General features: G+C 37.8%; 1 protein-coding gene across 5 annotated transcripts in view; it reads left to right on the top strand.

Annotated features, from left to right (window-relative positions):
- Positions 1–325: 325 nt before the first annotated feature.
- Positions 326–17,932, top strand: part of PBLD (phenazine biosynthesis like protein domain containing) — a 72,700-nt gene continuing 55,093 nt past the window's right edge. For 4 of the 5 annotated variants that reach the window (XR_016468721.1, XM_090144883.1, XM_090144885.1 and 1 more), the window contains exons 1-8: positions 326–542; positions 2,420–2,519; positions 3,631–3,729; positions 4,075–4,184; positions 4,334–4,363; positions 4,876–4,964; positions 6,107–6,285; positions 7,996–8,058. Coding sequence is in view for 4 of the 5 variants with exons in the window: in XM_090144883.1 (XP_090001009.1) it covers positions 459–542; positions 2,420–2,519; positions 3,631–3,729; positions 4,075–4,184; positions 4,334–4,363; positions 4,876–4,964; positions 6,107–6,285; positions 7,996–8,058 (754 nt within the window). In the remaining variant the exon portion in view is untranslated. Of the gene's footprint in view, positions 543–2,419; positions 2,520–3,630; positions 3,730–4,074; positions 4,185–4,333; positions 4,364–4,875; positions 4,965–6,106; positions 6,286–7,995; positions 8,059–14,651; positions 16,704–17,932 lie in introns of those variants that run through there. The other variant, XM_031602869.2, reaches the window with a different exon arrangement.

Genomic DNA, 17,932 nt, shown 5'->3' with positions numbered 1-17,932 from the left:
GCCTCGCCTCGTGCCGCCAGCAGCGAGCGCTCGTAGCGAAACCCGCAGCGGGTGTCCGCCAGTCTCCTCACGCAGGCGGTGCCCCACACGCGCGCAGCTGCCCGCGGCCCGTCGGGCGCTGCTCGCTTCAGCTCCTAGAGTCGGCTTAGGAAAGGAGATGGGAAAGCCCGGCTGCTCGCTTCCCCTCAGTGTTACAGCTGCGGCAAAGCCGCGCGAGGTTAACGTCGGCCTGGGGAACCTCACCGGCTCCCGCCTGCGGAATCGCCTTGGGGCGAGGCGGCGGAAAGGCCCGCTGGGGCACCGAGGAGCGGGGAGGCGCGCGCAGAGCCGGCGGCGGGCCGCGGGAGGAGCTCGGAAGTGACGAGCGGCTCCTCCTGCCGCCGGGCCGCATAAACGGCGCCGCGCTGCGGGCAGGGCGCGATAGGGAGCAGCGGGCGAAGGCCGGCAGCGCCGCGGCGATGCAGGTCCCCGTGTTCACGGTTGATGCCTTTGCAAACCGGCCGTTTAGCGGAAACCCCGCGGCAGTTTGTCTGCTCGAAAATGTAAGTCTACAGAAGAAACGGACGGATCTTTATTGAAGGGCTGCAGCGGTGGCTGCCGTTGTGGCGAGGTTGCCCTGGGCTGCTGCCCCGGGCGGGGCGGGTTAGCCCTTGTTACCTTTTTCCTTTCCATGAGGTGGGTTTTTCTGTTTGTTTCCTGTGGAAGAGAAGAGAGACACGTACAGCCCTGTGTCCGAGTCGCTTTGTGTCCCCGTGCCAGGCAGGTGTTGCTGCAGGCTGCACGGCGCTTGCGGTGCCGTCATTCTCGTGCAGGTGTTCTGAGCAGGTGGTGCCGATTGGTTCGGCGCTCCCCAGAAGCAGCTGTTAGGCCGGATTAGAAACGTATGCGCCTTGTCTTATTTGTGTGGCATCACTTGATGAAAGCGTTAGGAATGGGAAGGTAAATGGAGCAGCCTGTTAGTGGTTCACCTTGGCCATCTGAATCCTGCCCAGCTCTTCCCGAACCCCCACAGACCTCATGCAGTGTAGCACGCTTACCAAGACAGCCAAGTTGGCACAGAACATCTCACTTCAGAGCTGTTTTCGGCTATCTAAAATCAAAGCACCCCCCTCTCCAAATGCACTTACCTTAAACTTATAAACTTATTATGTTAATACGATCAGAAGGTGACTTACATGTTGCCTATGGCATGTCGAGGTTTTAACATTTCCTCTGCAGGCTAGAGGCTTCAGGGTCATTAAAGCTGAAGTTCTAATTAATTTTATTCTGAGCTCCAAGAACATATGGAGCACCTTGCGCTGCTTCTGTTCTCTGTTCCTTTCCAAGCCTCACAGCTGCTTTTTAAAAACTGGAGTACAGGAGCGATGATACAAGCCCCTGCCGAGGTTCAGAAGTGCCACATGATGGCAGTATTTCAATAAAAATACTATAAAATACCAGTAAAATTCTATTATTTTCAGCAAAATGTTGGCTGGTCTTTGTTCTAATTTGGTATTTCTGTAGCAAGTGCTAATTTCCTGGGTTAAAGTAAAGGCTGTGAAAGGTCAGAGTGTTGTCTCATCATATAGGTTTCACCGTGGAAGGATCGGTCTGCTATGCCTATCACTAACTGTTCTGTATCAATAGCATGGGATCCCTGGTTCAAAGAATTAAGGTTATTAAGGGGAAAAAGTCAAGTTAGCAGGGCAAAGTTCGATCTGTCCAAGGTTGAACTTGGCCAGGTCCACTTAGTACATTTTCATTTGTATGTTAGTTTTTAATAGATCAGACCCTTGAACCTGGCTGGTCTGTGTGATGGTGGGGAAAGGAATGAGAGTGAAGTAACAGCCTACACTGTTGCTATACCTCGTGTGCCCTTCAATCGTGCAGTGAGCTCCAGCATGTTTCTTCCTTCAGTTCAGTTTCTCATTCCAACTTTTACTGACTTAGCACATTGTTCCTGTTGCTCAAGGAGTAATGTTGAGGGTACAGCAGTAAGTGCTGATAAACTGCCATAGTTATTGCCCTGGCCGTTGCGACATTCCCCCTGCTAACGTGGGTTTCTCAGAAGTAAAAAGGAGAGCTGTAGCTATTTTTAGGTTGTTAGCAATGACTTCTTGTTGTGCCTTTAATCAAAATGAAAGATATGTCCTTCTGGAATGACTGACTTTAGCATTTTTTAACTATCCCCCATGTTGTTCAAGGATCTGTGGGCTTACAGACGAGATGTGGGTAATGCCCACATACCACAATGATTTAAATATTTAGCCTATTTTATGCTGCAAGGTTTTTTTGTATTTTTTTCCTCAAAATATTTTGAACTAAAAATAAATCTGTTTTATTATCACAGAAAAATGAGATGACTGAATTGATTTGAAAGATAGTTTGATTCTGTTTTTTTATCGGTTGCCTTTAAATGGGTTTGTCATCTCATTGTTAGGACTTGGATGAAGATTTGCACCAAAGAATTGCGACAGAAATGAACCTCTCAGAAACTGCCTTCATTAAAAAACTGCACCCTACGGATGACTTTACCAAAAGTGAGTGGCTCTGTTTACCCTGCAGTCTCTTAGAAAAAGCAGGAAAAAACTGTGGGTGCATTTATAAAGAATGATGCTAATGTATAAGATGGCAAAAGCAAAGTTGCAGAGTTGTTATGCATCTTTTAATAATATTATTAAGCCTTTTGCACATAGATTCATTTGTTCAGCTTTTCCAATTCGTTTTACAGTACACAAACACTATTCATAAATCCAATCATTTGTTTTAGTGCCTTTTGCAAAATAAGCAGGTTGTGTACAGAAAGTCTCCTGAAAGTGCTATGCAAAGGTCCTTCTGTTAATACTCCTATTCCTGCTAATTATCTCCTGAGATAATTCTCTTGTACAACCAGGAGAAGAGAGACACAAAGCTTATTTTGTATGTGAAGGACTGCAAAGGGAATCTGGCTTGGCTGTTTAGGAAATCATCACTTACTGGAGATTGTCACAAAGTCTCAGAGGTTCTGTGGAGGTGGTACTGGAACAAACAGGTTTCTAGCAAAACCAAGAAGCCTGAAATTGCACCTAGAGCCCATCCAGAATCACTTGGTAGATTAGTTTTCAGCTGAATCAGATTGTTGAATCTGCTCGCCTTGCAGCCATGGCTATAGCCTGGTGTTTCATTTTCGGTTAGCATACTCGTTCTTAGGTTTTATTTTTTGAACAACTAATAGCAATAGGATTTTTAGTAAAATGAAGGCTTAGCATACTTTAGTCTTTCATCAGTACCAACTGGTGGCTTAAGCAAAATAATTCATGACTGACTTAGCTGTGGCATAGATTCTGCTATGCCAGCAAAACCCTTGGCGTGCCTTGTTTCACTCATATGGTTAAAGGTTTGTTTTTGCGCTTTTAAGCAAAACTGCTGCATTGATTCTTTGCTCCTGCAACAAAGTAGCTTTTCTCTATTAGGAGTAGACCCCAGTTGTCTCAAAAGCAATAGGTATTCCAAGAATCAGAACAAAGAGAGTTGTAGGAGCCTTTGAGACCCAGACTGATTATAACATGCGTTTTGATTGACTGAAGTGCCATTAATCCATAGAAAATGTAGAAATAAATTGAAAAGGAAAAGAAAACACAATTCCTCTTAAAAACAAACTTTATTTTTAAGGTTCCCGCTTTGGACTCCGATGGTTTACCCCAGCCAATGAAGTTCCTCTCTGTGGTCATGCTACACTTGCCTCAGCTGCTGTTTTATTTCACATAAAAAGTAGGCTTACAAGCTATTTGTTATTTTAGTATTTGTTATAAAAAATGTTTCTAATTAAGAAAATTTCTCTTTTTGTACAATTAAGTCTTCAGAACATTTAGAGAACAAGTGTGGAGATACCTTAGGTATTTTCTTTTACCAACTGCTGTCAGGCTGTAGTCTGATGTCTGCACTGGTTCTGATGCCCCACTATCTCTCTTCCTAAAGAACAGTGCTGAATATGCAAATGTCATTTGGGAATTTTGCCTTGCAATACAAGTTTACTGAAGTTATTAGATTTTTAGCTGCATAACTTTTTGAACATACTGTTATGTTTGATACTGTTGCAATGTTCTCTCTCTCTAGAAAACCCAAACTCAGTTCTTACTTTTGTGACTTTGAGTGGGGAGCTGAAAACAAGACAAGAGAAAGACCATATTGTGCTGGACTTACCGCTTTACTCAACCTACCCACAGGTTAGGCAGGGTTTTGTTCATAAAAGGCCTTCAAGGAAAGCATATATTTGCTTGTATGTGTGTTTGGATACATATCTACCTATTTTTACTTGGGTAGATATATACATGTAAGTACTCTATGTTCTACAGTTTTCTTTTTTTTTCTTTAGGAACTTCAGGAAGTAGAAGAGTTAATAAAGGTAAATACAACGAGAGATATTCTCTTAGAAATGCATTTAAATGAGCTATAATTATATATTAGAATGGCTGGAAAGTGGTAAATTCACATTGCTTGAGGTACTGTGCACAGAGGCTGACAAAACTGAGAACTCTGAGTCCTGTAGTTCAGGAGATGGAATTCTCCAATATGCTGTAGTTAAACTTTGCCTTCTGCTGGCTAGGATGTCATGTTTCATGGGCACTTTTGGCCTGCTGTATGCTTGTAAGGGCAATCTAGTGTCCTTGACCTGTTCTTAGTCCCTGGATTTTTTTCCAGGTTGACATACACAGAGCTCTTAGCACCTACATGTATCCATTCATGCACACAGTGCATTTGCTTTTCTTGCTTGTATGTACCGGAGGGTGGCATGAAGGACATTGCATAAGCCCTATTCTAGCAGGGATTTTGTTGTTGTAGGAAGATTGTAAGTAAATATTTTATTTTTTAGTGACACTGTTTCTCTTTGTTTCTTTAACTTTTTTTTTGTACCAGGCTGCCACTGGTGACATGATTGTTCAAGATCTCCGTTATTCTCCTGACACAAAGAAACTCCTGGTCCGTCTCAGCGATGCTTATGAAAGGTACCTGGTACTTTTTTGAAGCAAGTGTACAGAAACTGAGTCTTTTTGTATAACCACTGTTCTTTACATGGCTCACTTATCTATTTTTGAAAGAGGTGGAGATTGAAAGCACAAATTTAAACTCCCATGTTAAATAATTCTTTAATCTTCCCTGTGAGCTTACGGAATTGGCAAAGCTAAACAAGATTAGTTGGAAAATTGTCTTCAAGAAAGGGAGGCTTAGGAAACAGTTTTGGTGATGGTGTCTTTTTGCCAATCTTCTGAGTCAAAAGTGGAACAGGAAATTGGGGGTCTTGGTTCTCAGCTGAAGAAGTATTAGTTGCATAGCTGTACAGGTGCACTTAGTGAGACAGGACGTGCTGACAGACTGCTGTGGGTTCCTATGCCTCTATGGCTGACTAATCTGCTTACACATACTTTAGAGCATCGTAAGTAGCTTTACAGAGGAAATTCCCATTCAAGTCATTTCGCAGCATTTGTTAATCTCCGAGACCTGAATTTCATTGTTATACTGAACAATTTGTATATACATTGTCCAGACCTGAATTCTTTAATTAGATTAAATTGCAATTGTTTTTAGTTGAAGTTTGGCCTAACTACTGGCTACAGAATGAGCTAATGGGCAAATAAGAAATATTCTTAGCAGAGTACTCAGTATTTTTACTTTTCCAAAATTTCATTTTTTAGGGAAGTATCTATGACTTACAGAATTGAGCCAGTTGTAGAGTGCTTTAGAATTCTCTGATCTGAGTAATAGAAGAAGCTTGCTCATTCAGAAAGTAGGAATGCTTATTTTTTGCATTCTGTAATGATGAAATATCTTTTTTCAGGGATGAAAAGATTGACATGAAAGTATACATTTTGGAGGTTATATTCTTGGGCACTCTGTTTTCATAAGTAGATAGGAAATGCATGGTTTGATCTTTTTTCCTCTGCTTGCTAGGAGTATAGTACACGTTCCGGGCAGTCATATGAAATGATTTTGAGAGGACAATGCTAGGGATCTTTCTACTCTGACACTTTATTGTGGCTGTTTTGGGAGTGCAGGGATGACAATGTCATGGTTTTCTGATGCTTTTCCAAACTTAAATTCATGTTAAATGAAGAATATGGAATATTCAAATTCTGTAATTAAATTCAAGGTCTGTGCTGGAAAAACTACAAGTGGGTGCACAACGTTTTCTGTCAGCTGAAAAAACTGGGAAAGTGAAAGGACTCATACTCACTCTGAAGGGAAAGCCCAATGGAAAAGACAAAGGCCATGATTTTTACTCCAGATATTTTGCACCTTGGTATGGCGTGCTGGAAGACCCTGTTACAGGTGTGTGAGCACATGCATGGTAAATGGCTTAGTCTTGTTTCGGTTGAAAGGCATTTATTAAACTTGATTAATGTACGTTTATACTTAAAAGCATCTCTTCCAATGAAGTACTGTTTTCTGTGGACAGCAGGAAAACTTTCATTATTGATTCCAAACTCATTCAGAAAAAATTTGCTTCCTGCTGTCATCAGGCCAGATATTCCTGCCTCTTTTTTCATAACTTTTTCCTGATGTATTAAATTAGAGAAAAGCAAAAGACTACTGTGCAATTCAGCAAGTACTGCAGAAGAAGTTCACATACGCTTCTGTCATTGTTTTATATTTGTGGTACTTCAGCTGAGATCTCCTCTAGTTTAAGGACTCTTTACTGTGATGTTCTAAGCCCTATTAGTAACATGTACTTAGCTAGTTATATTTTTAGAGGCAGAACTTCTAGTTTCTTTTATGTTCTGTGATAATGTTTGCTGCAGAATAAAGTAATGTTATTTGCTTAGGTACACGGTGATCACAGATTAATTGTTAGTCTGCTGAGAACTTGATCAAAAAGATTCATTACATATTTTGCTGAATAGAAAACTTCTTTATTGGAATGATGGTGGTTATAGTGTACTTCTAGCAGAAGGTTTTACAAGGAAATATAAGCCACATGTTTCAGATATATATTTTTTTTAACTTCTAGTCCTACTTTTCTGTTACAGCCAGGAGGCAGATTGATAGATGTATCTGATCCCAGAGCTTGTTTATTATTGTTATATAGGAAAAGCTGGGTGTTTTCTGAACCTTTGAGATTCTAGGCTCGTATAGCTCATAGTTGCTTGTCTTGCATCTGTAAGTTCTTTTATAGAAACAACCTCTTCCCTGTATAGCTGATTTATACTTTTAACAGTGTTATGACTTTGTATTATCTTTCTTTTGCAATAATCCCTTAATCATTATATATCCTGGTGTCCCTGAGCCCTGATAATTACACTTGCTTCACATGTGGGTTTCCAGAGAATGTCTTCACTATAGCAGCTGATTTGCACTGACACAACATGAATCTGAGAAGTCATTCTGGGGTTTTAAGATATCTGCCTATTGGGATACAATAAGTTGGTTTTCCAGAGGCTGTAGCAAGACCTTAAAAGATCTTGAGCTACGTCCTGATACTTAACAGTGTTCAAGACTGGGGGAAAAAAGTACAAACAGAGTTTTGTTTGTGAAAACCGTTAAGGGAGGGAATTCTTTCTTTTTCCATAGTGACATCTATCCACCTGTTCCTAGTCTTAAAAAATATCCAAAAATTGATTCAGTTTTCTTTTCTTGTGGTTAGCTATTTGTTCCATCGAATAACACACTGTCTAGATAAATAATGTTATTGAATTTTAATGTTTTGAGATTCGGTTATTAGGAAAGCTCACTTGTTTACCAGAAGTCAATACTTTGGCTCAAATGTTTTAACTTGTACTATCTGTTATTCTTGAGGCTAATTACAAAGCCCTTAGGCAAAATTTCCATTGAAGCTGGAAGGTGAGGAAGTACTACTGCTTGATTGTAAACAAATGAAATGCAGAAGCCTTAAGTTCTGTTTGCTTTGCAAAATCGTAGGCATTTTTACTCTTACATACAGACATGGAACATTCAATTTGTGTATGGCATTTGCATTTTGAATGTAATCACTCTATAAATAGTGATTCTAATTCTGTGCTTTTTGTTCCAATTTCTTTTAAGGATCTGCCCATGCTGTTCTAAGCAGCTACTGGTCAGAGCAGCTGGGAAAGAAAGAAATGCTTGGTAAGAGGAACTGTTTTCTTGCAAAGCTGTTCATCTATTTAAAAAAACAAAACCAAAAAAACTACAACCAAAATATTGTAATAACTCCTTATCTATTTCTCAACTTGAATAGTAAAATTTTTTGTGAGAGGTAATCCTTAAGAAACTGCTTTCTTTCCTACCTCCCAGCACGACACGTTATGCCTGTAGGGAATCTGAGCGTGTGGATCATAACTCTGTGGTTGGTTTTTGATCTCAACTTTTATATTTTTACTATCATGACCTTTCATCATGACTGAAGCTTGGTGAGCTTTAGTTGATGTTCATTGTGTGTTTTGAATGAATTATACTTTGCTTCTTGCTCCTTACAGCTTGCTTTTTTTTATTGGGAAGAGGTATCAGTCACTATTCTCATTCACAATGTGTATACTTCTCAGTACAATTTAGAAGCATTGAATCATAGAATTTCCTGAGTTGGATGGGACCATAGGGATCACTGAGTTTTCCTTTCCATTCATGTATGTGTTGAGATGGAAAAAATGGTTCTGTTTGATTTAGGGATTTTTAGAGGGAAATTAGTCGAGATTAATTCCTTCAATGAGTTCTTTAGAAAACTCATGATTTAAAGTGGCTCATATTTTTATAGTCAGATAAGAGGAGATGGTGCATTCAGACTGTACTTAAAGGATGTGCTTTGTGGTACAGTTTTTTCTTCTGTCCTAAAATTAGTTTTCTTATGGTGATAATGTTTTATATGGTAGCAGGAAAGGATAGAACAAAAGGTAATCAATTTGAATGTATCCAACATTAAATATTTAAATGGAGACAAGGTGCGTGGGCACTGGCAACTTCATTTACTTGTGATGAGTATGATTTGCAGTTCTACTTTTGAGATGACCAGATCTTAAGTGAAAGAGCTGATTTATTATTGATAATTGTTTTGTCTTTGGAAAAGATAGGCTTAGTGGATCACATATTTACTGCTAAGCAAATAATGAAGACGAGTGATGGGGGAAGAAAACCTGGGAGAAACGGTTACATTTGAAAGGCTAGATAGAGAGGCATTGAGTGCCTCTTCTCACGTTTCTGTTGCTTTGCTGGAAAGTGGAAGAATAGAAGCAGTTGTGAAATACCCTCATAACCCTCTGGTTCCCCTGGAGGGAGGTGATGGTGGTGGTGGAAATACTGTTCTTTTATGTGCTTGTTACTGAAGACACAATTCTTGTCACTTAGTCTAAAACAAGGGTTGGATCCTTAATATAATAGGATCCCTAAAGTAAATGTCTTTCAAAACAAACAGCTACCTTGAATATAAGCTTTCCTATATTTAGCCAAAAGAGTCTGAGACCAAACTTTTCTTGACACTGATAAGCTCTTTAAAGGATCTGTTAGACCTCCATAGCTTGATGTGATAATCCACAATGACTGAGACTTTTCCATCATGAGTTGAAGGAAAAGTTTTGCAATCTGTTCTGAAGATCTCATGCTTGCACTTGTATCATACAGATCTGTTGTAATTTCCATGAAGCTATGGGGGGAGAAGGGGAGAAAATATCATACTTTTTGAAAAGAAAAGGAGAAACTGTCTTTGGCATTGTATCCAGATGGACTGGCTGTTTGTCTTAAGATTATAGAATCATAGAATGGCTTGGGTTGGAAGGGACCCAAGGATCATCAGGTTCCAACTTCCTGCCACAGGCAGGGCCACCAACCTCCAGATGTGGTACTGGAGTGGGTTGCCCAGGGCTCTGTCCAACCTGGTCTTGAGCAGCTCCAGATCGTAATGTGGGGATCAGAAACTTTCATCCCACCTGTAGACAGCGTTTCTTTAAATAATAGGCAGAAATTCTGTCTGCATTTTTAGGTGGCATTTTTTACTTTTATGTTTTCATGTATTTTACTGGTACCATGTTTTACCTCTTATTTTGAGAAACTGTCTTAAGCTGCAAAGGCAATTGATACTGTAATCATCTCCTCTAATATTTTTAGCAAAAAAAAAAATAAAAAAAAATCCCGTATTACCACAAGGTAGGATTTCTTCATATTTTGTGCAAATATACCTATCACAGTCTAAAGGGTTACCTGACAAGTAGGTGGGTGGAGATCACAACAGTGTGTTTGTAGAACTTTATTATATACAAAGACACATTGGTTTTATTTCCTGTATTTTTCTACTTGAGTACAAATCACCTCTGAAGATTATACCTATGATTAATAATGCAACTGTACCTCAACCTATTATGACTTCTTAACAAGAAAGAAAGTATATGCATTTTGTGTGTGTATATATATGTATATATAAGATGTACATAGCAGCAGCAAATAACATAGCAGCAAATACATATTCTGGTATTGCAGGTTGCTAAAAATATCTTGCTAGTAAAATAACAAATATGCTTACAATTGATTGCCTACATATGCACATATATTTAAAATGTTACTGGTAGTGAGTGCTATCAAACCATTCCCAGAAGTGGGTGTCAAATAGACCTCAGAAGGGTCTAATTAGGAAGAGTTTGACCCTCACAAGTAGGACCATTTAAATAATAGACAAAGTCTCACTTCAAAGACGATCTGTGTCATGGGCTTTTGGGATCATTCCCAGCAGAGATTTGGTTTGTTTAGGAAATTCTCTAGGAAAAAGAAAAGTTTGTGCAACACAGGAACTTCTCAAAGAGGCTCCGTTTTGCTTAGAAAATACCAGATTTTAATATCACAGACACAAGAGTGCACACTTTAGACTGTACAGTGCTGCTTGTTTTTTTTCACCTGAGACAGCTGGTGTGGCTTCCTATCCTCTCTGACATTTTACTTTTTCCCCACCACTTTCTTTTCTTTTGGCTAAAGTTGCCAATACCAGTTGCTGATTCCTACTGTCCCAGATTGTTGTCCCGTTTGTCCTGACAATAGTTTGCAGTTACAGTTCCTTGTTTTTCCGTTATGGACGACTTTTGCAGGATGTCCACAGTTCTGAGGCATTCAGCCTCAGGAAAGCCAGCTGTGCCTTTCTAGGGGTGCTCCTGACTCACAAGCCTTGTTCTCAGGCTAGTTGTCAGTATTTTTCCCATAATAGATAAATATCCTTTATGACTGCTGCCATCAATGCCTTCAGTTTTGGTTGTTTGTTTTTTTTTTTTTAATATGTGTGGTGGAAATAATACAAAACAGATTTAAAGAGGGCAAATTCATATGACATCTTATCAACCTGTGGTTTTTTCATATGTTCAAAAAAACCTTTTCCTTCCATGTGCATTGAAGGTTATTAGGTATTACTGGAGTGAATTCCATTTGTGATGTGACTGTTTAGAAAAGGTGGCAGTCAATGCATTACTGAAGGTTAATAAGTTAAAGCATCTTTTGACTACCTAGAAACTTCTGCAGTGCCTTTGCACTATCTTTTATTGCAAGAATAAAGGTTTTCTTCCATTTAAAATTGAAAGTCTTTCGTTCCAAAATAGATGAGATATGAAATTGTATACAAAAAAAAGAGGAACATTAAATTTGTTATCAGCTCTTTCTGGGTATTGTGACCTCTAGGAGGAGGTCAGTTACATCTCTGCTGAAGTATCAGACATAATATCCTGTGTCTGGGTTCTCTTCCTATCTTTATTAAACCAAACTGTCAAACAACAAACACTCTCAATAACTACAAAGCGAATTTTCCAGTCTTTTTACAAGGTGAGATACTTCACTCATTTTTCCTGGAGCTATATAAATATATGTGTTAAATGGGAGTTTGCTATCAGTCCTTACCCTTTTCTTCATTTGAGGAATTCTTGAAATAGTATTATATATATTTTTAATAAAGATAATCTGTAATATCAGATATTTTAGACTTTCATAATTGCCAGTGAATATAGTATTTACACTATTTAGCAGTTGTGTCTGTATACAGTCTTTTGTGTATCTTTTATGTCATTTTGTGTATCTTTATGTCATTTATAAACATACATAAGAAATTTAATATACCCAAACGTACTGTAGAAGATTTTCCAAATTTATTTAAAGAGAAGAGTTTTAATTCAGGACAATTTTTAATGCTTGGTAAAGCTGGGGGGATCTTTCTGAACCTCTTTAATCCAGTTAACTAAATTAATGTGTGGTGATAATTGCTTTTGTTGTTGCCTCTAACTTCTATGATTGCTTACCAGTATAGAACAGGCTCACCATATCTTCTGAGGTTTATGAGGAGTGGAAGGAAGCAGATCTTACTGTAACTGTAAGGTCACCTTCTCAAAACATTTGCCAGAATTTCTTTCAACTTAAGGTCCTGTCTCTTAACTTTTTAGTCTCTTCACTTTTTTTTTTTGTGAAGAAATTGCTTCATAAGATAGAATAAATCTACATTTGTTAGAATTTGTTGAATTGCTCATTCAAAGATTCATGAAGTAGAGAGTTTTGCACAGTTAAAATCACAGTTTTTAAATGATGAGATTAACAGGAAAGATAGATCAATAGAATTCACTGCTTTTTTTAGTATTCTTTTTCACTGGGCTGCATCAGATTTATGCACAAGTGTAGCATTTCTGCCAAAGGAGAGGTCTTTCACTCCATCAATCAGAAGATTTGTTGACCTTATTTTTTGGAATATAAGTCTTAGAGGTCTTAATTTCACTTCAGTGATATTGACAAAAGGCTAGGTACAAGTACTTTTTAACCAATCCTTTTGTAGGCATTAGAGATTTGATCAAAACAACCATGATTTCTAAAACCAGATATTTTTTTCAAGAATAGCACTGATTTGTCGTTATCATGACATCACAAATAAAATCCAGTAGTTCTCAAATTCTGTAACCAGTGGTCAAGTAAATGGGCCTAGTCTAATAAGAGGCTCCTCAAAACAATAGGTTAATGTTGGTATGGGGTCACTGACCCCCTTCTGAATGCAACATGGCACGTAAGTGTGTGAAGTTGTTTGTACATACTATTGTACTTTCCTCTATCTCAGGGTAATCACAAAGGAATTTAGGGCACTGACTTGAATTACTGTAGGTAATTTTTACAGATCATAACGTACTGAAAAAGCTGCATGATCCAAAAAGCATCAGAGATGCTTGAATCTCTCTGAAGACATTGCTATTCAATGAAATCATCTCGTTAATGAAATATTCCATGCCGGTTTGCTTCCTTTCAATTACACTGTGAAATAGCAGTGTTTCTGTGTGAGAGAAGGAGAAGATGGTCAAATATTATTTACATATAGTCTTGAGCAAGATCTTTGTGGCTTTTTTCCCCTTATGTTTTGCAGGTTTCTTTAAAAATAAAACAAAATGGAGCAAAATCAAATTAGTAAGCCTGCCATGAAACAGCAGTGGTTCCACATTTGAAGAAGGGAAAGCAAAATCTAACCAACCTCTAAGATTAGAAATAATTTAGCTCTTTTCTTTAGATCTGCAATCTCAAAGAAGTGGGAAAGTTTAGCTGTGTATCTGCACTTGGCAATAATAGTTCACCAAATTTAGTGTGGCATGGACCATTAACAGCCCAAAATATTGTATTTGAAAGCATTTGTTCATACATAAATACTGCTCTTGTTAAAATCAATGACTAGTAATTCATTAAAGAGAAAAGACCAGGAAGCATCCATAGCTGTCATGTAGCTCCTATTTGCACTGTTTTGGGAACCTTTGCTTTGTCTAAGAGTCTGATATCTTTGTATAAATAAGAGCTTTCTTGTCAACCGTTGCTAAGAAATGATCTGACAGTGTACAGTATATATACCATCTGTTATACGCTGCCAGGATCCAAATACAATCTCTACTCAGTTATAAATTTAGGATATCATGAGGGTATCACATTCCCTTTAGTTTTCAACAACTTTTGCAGCTGGAATTTCATTAGGTAGAGAGACTAAACATTGTCATCCATTTGCAGCCTTTTACAAAAGCAAAACAGTATGAAACTCTAACCTTTGCTAGATGCCATCCTAACCTGGCTGCTCTCTGATCAAGTAGTTCTGCAACTAACATTGGACTGACTGAAACAAGACTGCAGAGTCAGCATGCTAAGCATTATCTTCTCAACTGAGTATGACTATAAAAAGTTTCATTAAAAAAATTAGATTTGTGATTATTTATCAGTGGAGAGCTTTTATCATTAAACTTTATCCAAGTGTATTAAATGATATATTCAGGATTATGTAAATCCTGAAGTTATATAAATTTGTTCCTGTCTGTGTAAGACTTTCATTTCAGTTTGTGACAGCTGAAACAGCATCTATATTTCTTTGCAGACTGGTTACTTTAGTTTTACTTACTCATTAACTAAACGAGTTCTTTGAACCTAGTGTCTAGTTCTAGTTCATTAACTGTGAAGCTCTTTCTTCTTATGCAGATAATAATATTCTTCCTTCTTGGCTAGGGAAATGGTCTATCTCATGAATGGGCACATTAAGACATTTCTAGATGTACAAAGAAGACTTAGTTCATTACAACAGAGTAAACCACCATCCTTCATTACTTGCTATTACATACCACTTTTTTCAGACTCCTATGTCAAATTCTAGTTTGAGATACAGAGGCCACGTTAGCCTGAATTTTCACACATTTTATAAAAATTGATTTGTAACACTAAAGTTTTAATTCTGGATTCGTGTTATTCTTGTTTCCATTTAGCTTTTCAATGTTCTCGACGTGGAGGAGAGTTGAAGATTTCACTTCATGATAATGGAAGAGTTGAAGTTGCGGGGCAGTTTGCTATTGTATTGAAAGGAAACTTGACTTTATGAAGAAACTGACACTAACAGTATCGTGTATCACACCTTTACATTACTCATATTGTGTTGATTATATCTTAGTTTTGGGCAGTGCACTACCACTGTTCCCTAAAATCTTTGATTACTTATTGTCCATTTTTAAAAATTGCTTGAAAACGTTCACTTTTAATCTTGAAGATCCCTGGCATCGTTTCCTTCACTTTCATCTCAGGATTTCACCTGTAAATTGATCTCAGAAATTGTCCAAGGACATCCCTCTTATTTTTCTGCTCTTAAATAATTCTTTTTTTCTCTTTTTCCCATTAAAAGCCACTTGACCTTCTGGATTGATTTATAAACTTCTTTATGTGATAAAACAATCAAACTGACTATAGTCAGCTTCCTTTCTCTGCCACATATTGAAATGATTCTTATGTTCATTAATTTACTTGAATTAAAACATGAAGAAAATACAAAAGGTTTAGAAATAGAGCTCTTTTTTATGAATGGTACTTCTCATGGGTAAATGTAATTGCTGCGACTTACAGTTCTTCTGCTTATTTAACACTTCACATTTATAACAAATTTAAGAGATTGACATGGTGATACCCTGAAGACTGTTAAAAATTTTTAAAAGAGAAAATGTTATTGGTTACTGTAATGTCACTTGCTTTTGAAGAACCGAAGATTTATTCCTAAATTAAAAGTTTGTTCTCTAATGTTCTTCATTGAGCATGCCGCTTCAGATGTCACTTTTTCCTTTGCTGTTCTTATCTTTCTCTGGGTTCATTAGGAATACCCAAAGTAACTGAGGTACTCCAACTGAAGTTCTGTTTTCCCTTTCAGATCACCTTTTTCATAAACTTTGAATTAATTCCTTAATAGAGTCCAATCCCCTGCTGAAGCAGATTCCCTACAGTGTGTTGCACAGGAAAGCATCCATGTGGGTTTTGATTATCTCCACAGAAGGAGACTCCACAACCTCTCTGGGCAGCCTGTTCCAGTGCTCTGTCATCCTCACAGTAACAAAGATCTTTGTCATGTTCAGATGGAGCTTCCCGTGTTCCAGTTTGTGCTCATTGCCCCTTGTCCTGTTGCTGGGCATTGCTGAAAAAAATCACAGAAACACCAAGGTTGGAAAAGACCTTCAAGATCATCCAGTCCAACCATCCACCTATCACCAATAGTGTTCACTAAACATTGTCCCTCAACACAAACTCCAAACGTTCCTTGAACACCTCCAGGGTCGGTGACTCCACCACCTCCCTGGGCAGCCCATTCCAGTGCCTGAAAATAATGTGGTTTGAATTCAAAGGCATTGTCACAGTGTGGGAACAACTGAATCTTATATACAGTCCTTTATAAATGCTGAGGAAGTTACTTGTGACAAATTGTTGCAGTTCCAGCTATTTTGAATTTCAACACAAGTTTTAACTCACTGAAGCCCAAGTATCTGGTGCAAATAACAGTGTGAAAATCCTAGGATTTAATTAAAATATAAGCTCCTTGTTATTGTGACTGCACAGAACTTACTGAATATGAGATTTAAATGCACCACAAAGCTTGAGAACTAGGTGGCAAGCAAGTCAACAAATTGAAATGCATGTTTTCCTGTATTCAGGCTTGCTGAAGTTCAGGGACCATATGTACAATTTATAAACATGGAATCATTGTAGGCAAGGCACTGCAATGGAGACAGCTCAACAGCAGTGTTGCAGTGGCATATTTTGCAGTCACCTTGACCTTGTCTTCTCATAAAGCAAATCACCACTTTCCATTTAGTGCCTTAGACCTGCTTGAGCCTTCCTGCAAGCTTGTTTTGCTGCATTTGCTCCTTTAGTCTGGTTTATAAAAGTGTGAGTCTAGTCCATTGTCTGAGATGCTTTCAAAAAAACAACAATCCACCTCTTTAAGAATATAAATGATCTAAAAAAGCAATTATTGTTCATCTGTTGACATTTAACAAATAGTACTTTTTTTCTTTCTTACTTTCTTTTTTTTTTTTTTCCCAGGGGATGCTAATAATGAACAAAGGCTGGGAAATTTTATATATCTCTGCTATCTAAATTTCCTGACTAAATGAATAAACTTGCTGCTTAATGCATTTTTTTTTAATGGTTTACTACTACTTAGTCTCTTTCAGTTCTGGATAGAAAAATCACCAGAGCTCAGGTGGGATACTATGCAGTAATGTGTTTTTAATCAACAGATTAGTTAATCAGCCATGATTAATTAATGATGAATTAATTATACCTTATTGTGCAGTTCTGCTGCCTAAATTGAGCTTTAAAGGAGTTATTTTATTAATCATCATTGTGCTAATTGCAGACACTTACAGAAGGATCGCTAATTAAACATGCAGCCATATGCAAAGCAAGCAAGGCTGCTGAGAGTGGCAAGAAAAAGAGCATTGATTTTCTAAGTAGCAACTTTATTGTAATGAAATATTGTACAGTTGACCTGGTGATCCTAATTACTCACTAAGACTTATTTTAGCACATTGCACATTTTCAGTCAACGGTAAACAAAATTGGTTGTTGGAACAAATTTTGTCTGGCTTTCCTAATGGAAACAGTATATTGTGTGAACTTCAAACAAAATTAGTTAGAATTTGTGTGGTCTTGTTTCACATTTTCATTCAAAGCTTTTACCCAGTAGTTTTGCTAGTAGTGTATCGTTAATGAAACTTTACTGACTTAACTTTGAACAAGGTTCTGGATGCTACTTGATAGTTGCTAACTTACTGTGGTGCCAAATGTAATGTTCATTGCACCTGAAATGAGTAATGAGACTTAAAGTTACATGAGTTTTACATCAAAAGGAGGAACACAGTGTGTAAATAAAGTTAATTACTAGGAGCCAAATTCAATATGGAAAAAAGCAGAAAGGAGACATTACTTAAAGATGGGTTTCTATGAAGAAAAGTCATCTTCAGCTTAAGCAGCGCGAACTGTAGATCATTGTAACTCTACGAGGTTTGTCTGCAAGAATTTCATGGAGATGCCGTCACTGTGGACTTCCTTCTTTTTTATGCAAGTTGTTAGGTCTTTCACATTAACTAAATACAATTTAGTTTAAGAAACATTTTTGTTGGACTGACTATGTAGTATGATTTAAATGATCATGTAAAACTCAAGTGTTTACTGTGCAAATTTCTGACGTAGGATCATTACATTACAAGGCACTCCATGTTTTGAATAA

This window comes from Phasianus colchicus, chromosome 8, assembly GCF_987193195.1.
Source record: "Phasianus colchicus chromosome 8, bPhaCol1.hap1.1, whole genome shotgun sequence".
Lineage (NCBI taxonomy): Eukaryota > Metazoa > Chordata > Aves > Galliformes > Phasianidae > Phasianus > Phasianus colchicus.
This window is presented reverse-complemented; position numbering and strand designations above follow the sequence as displayed.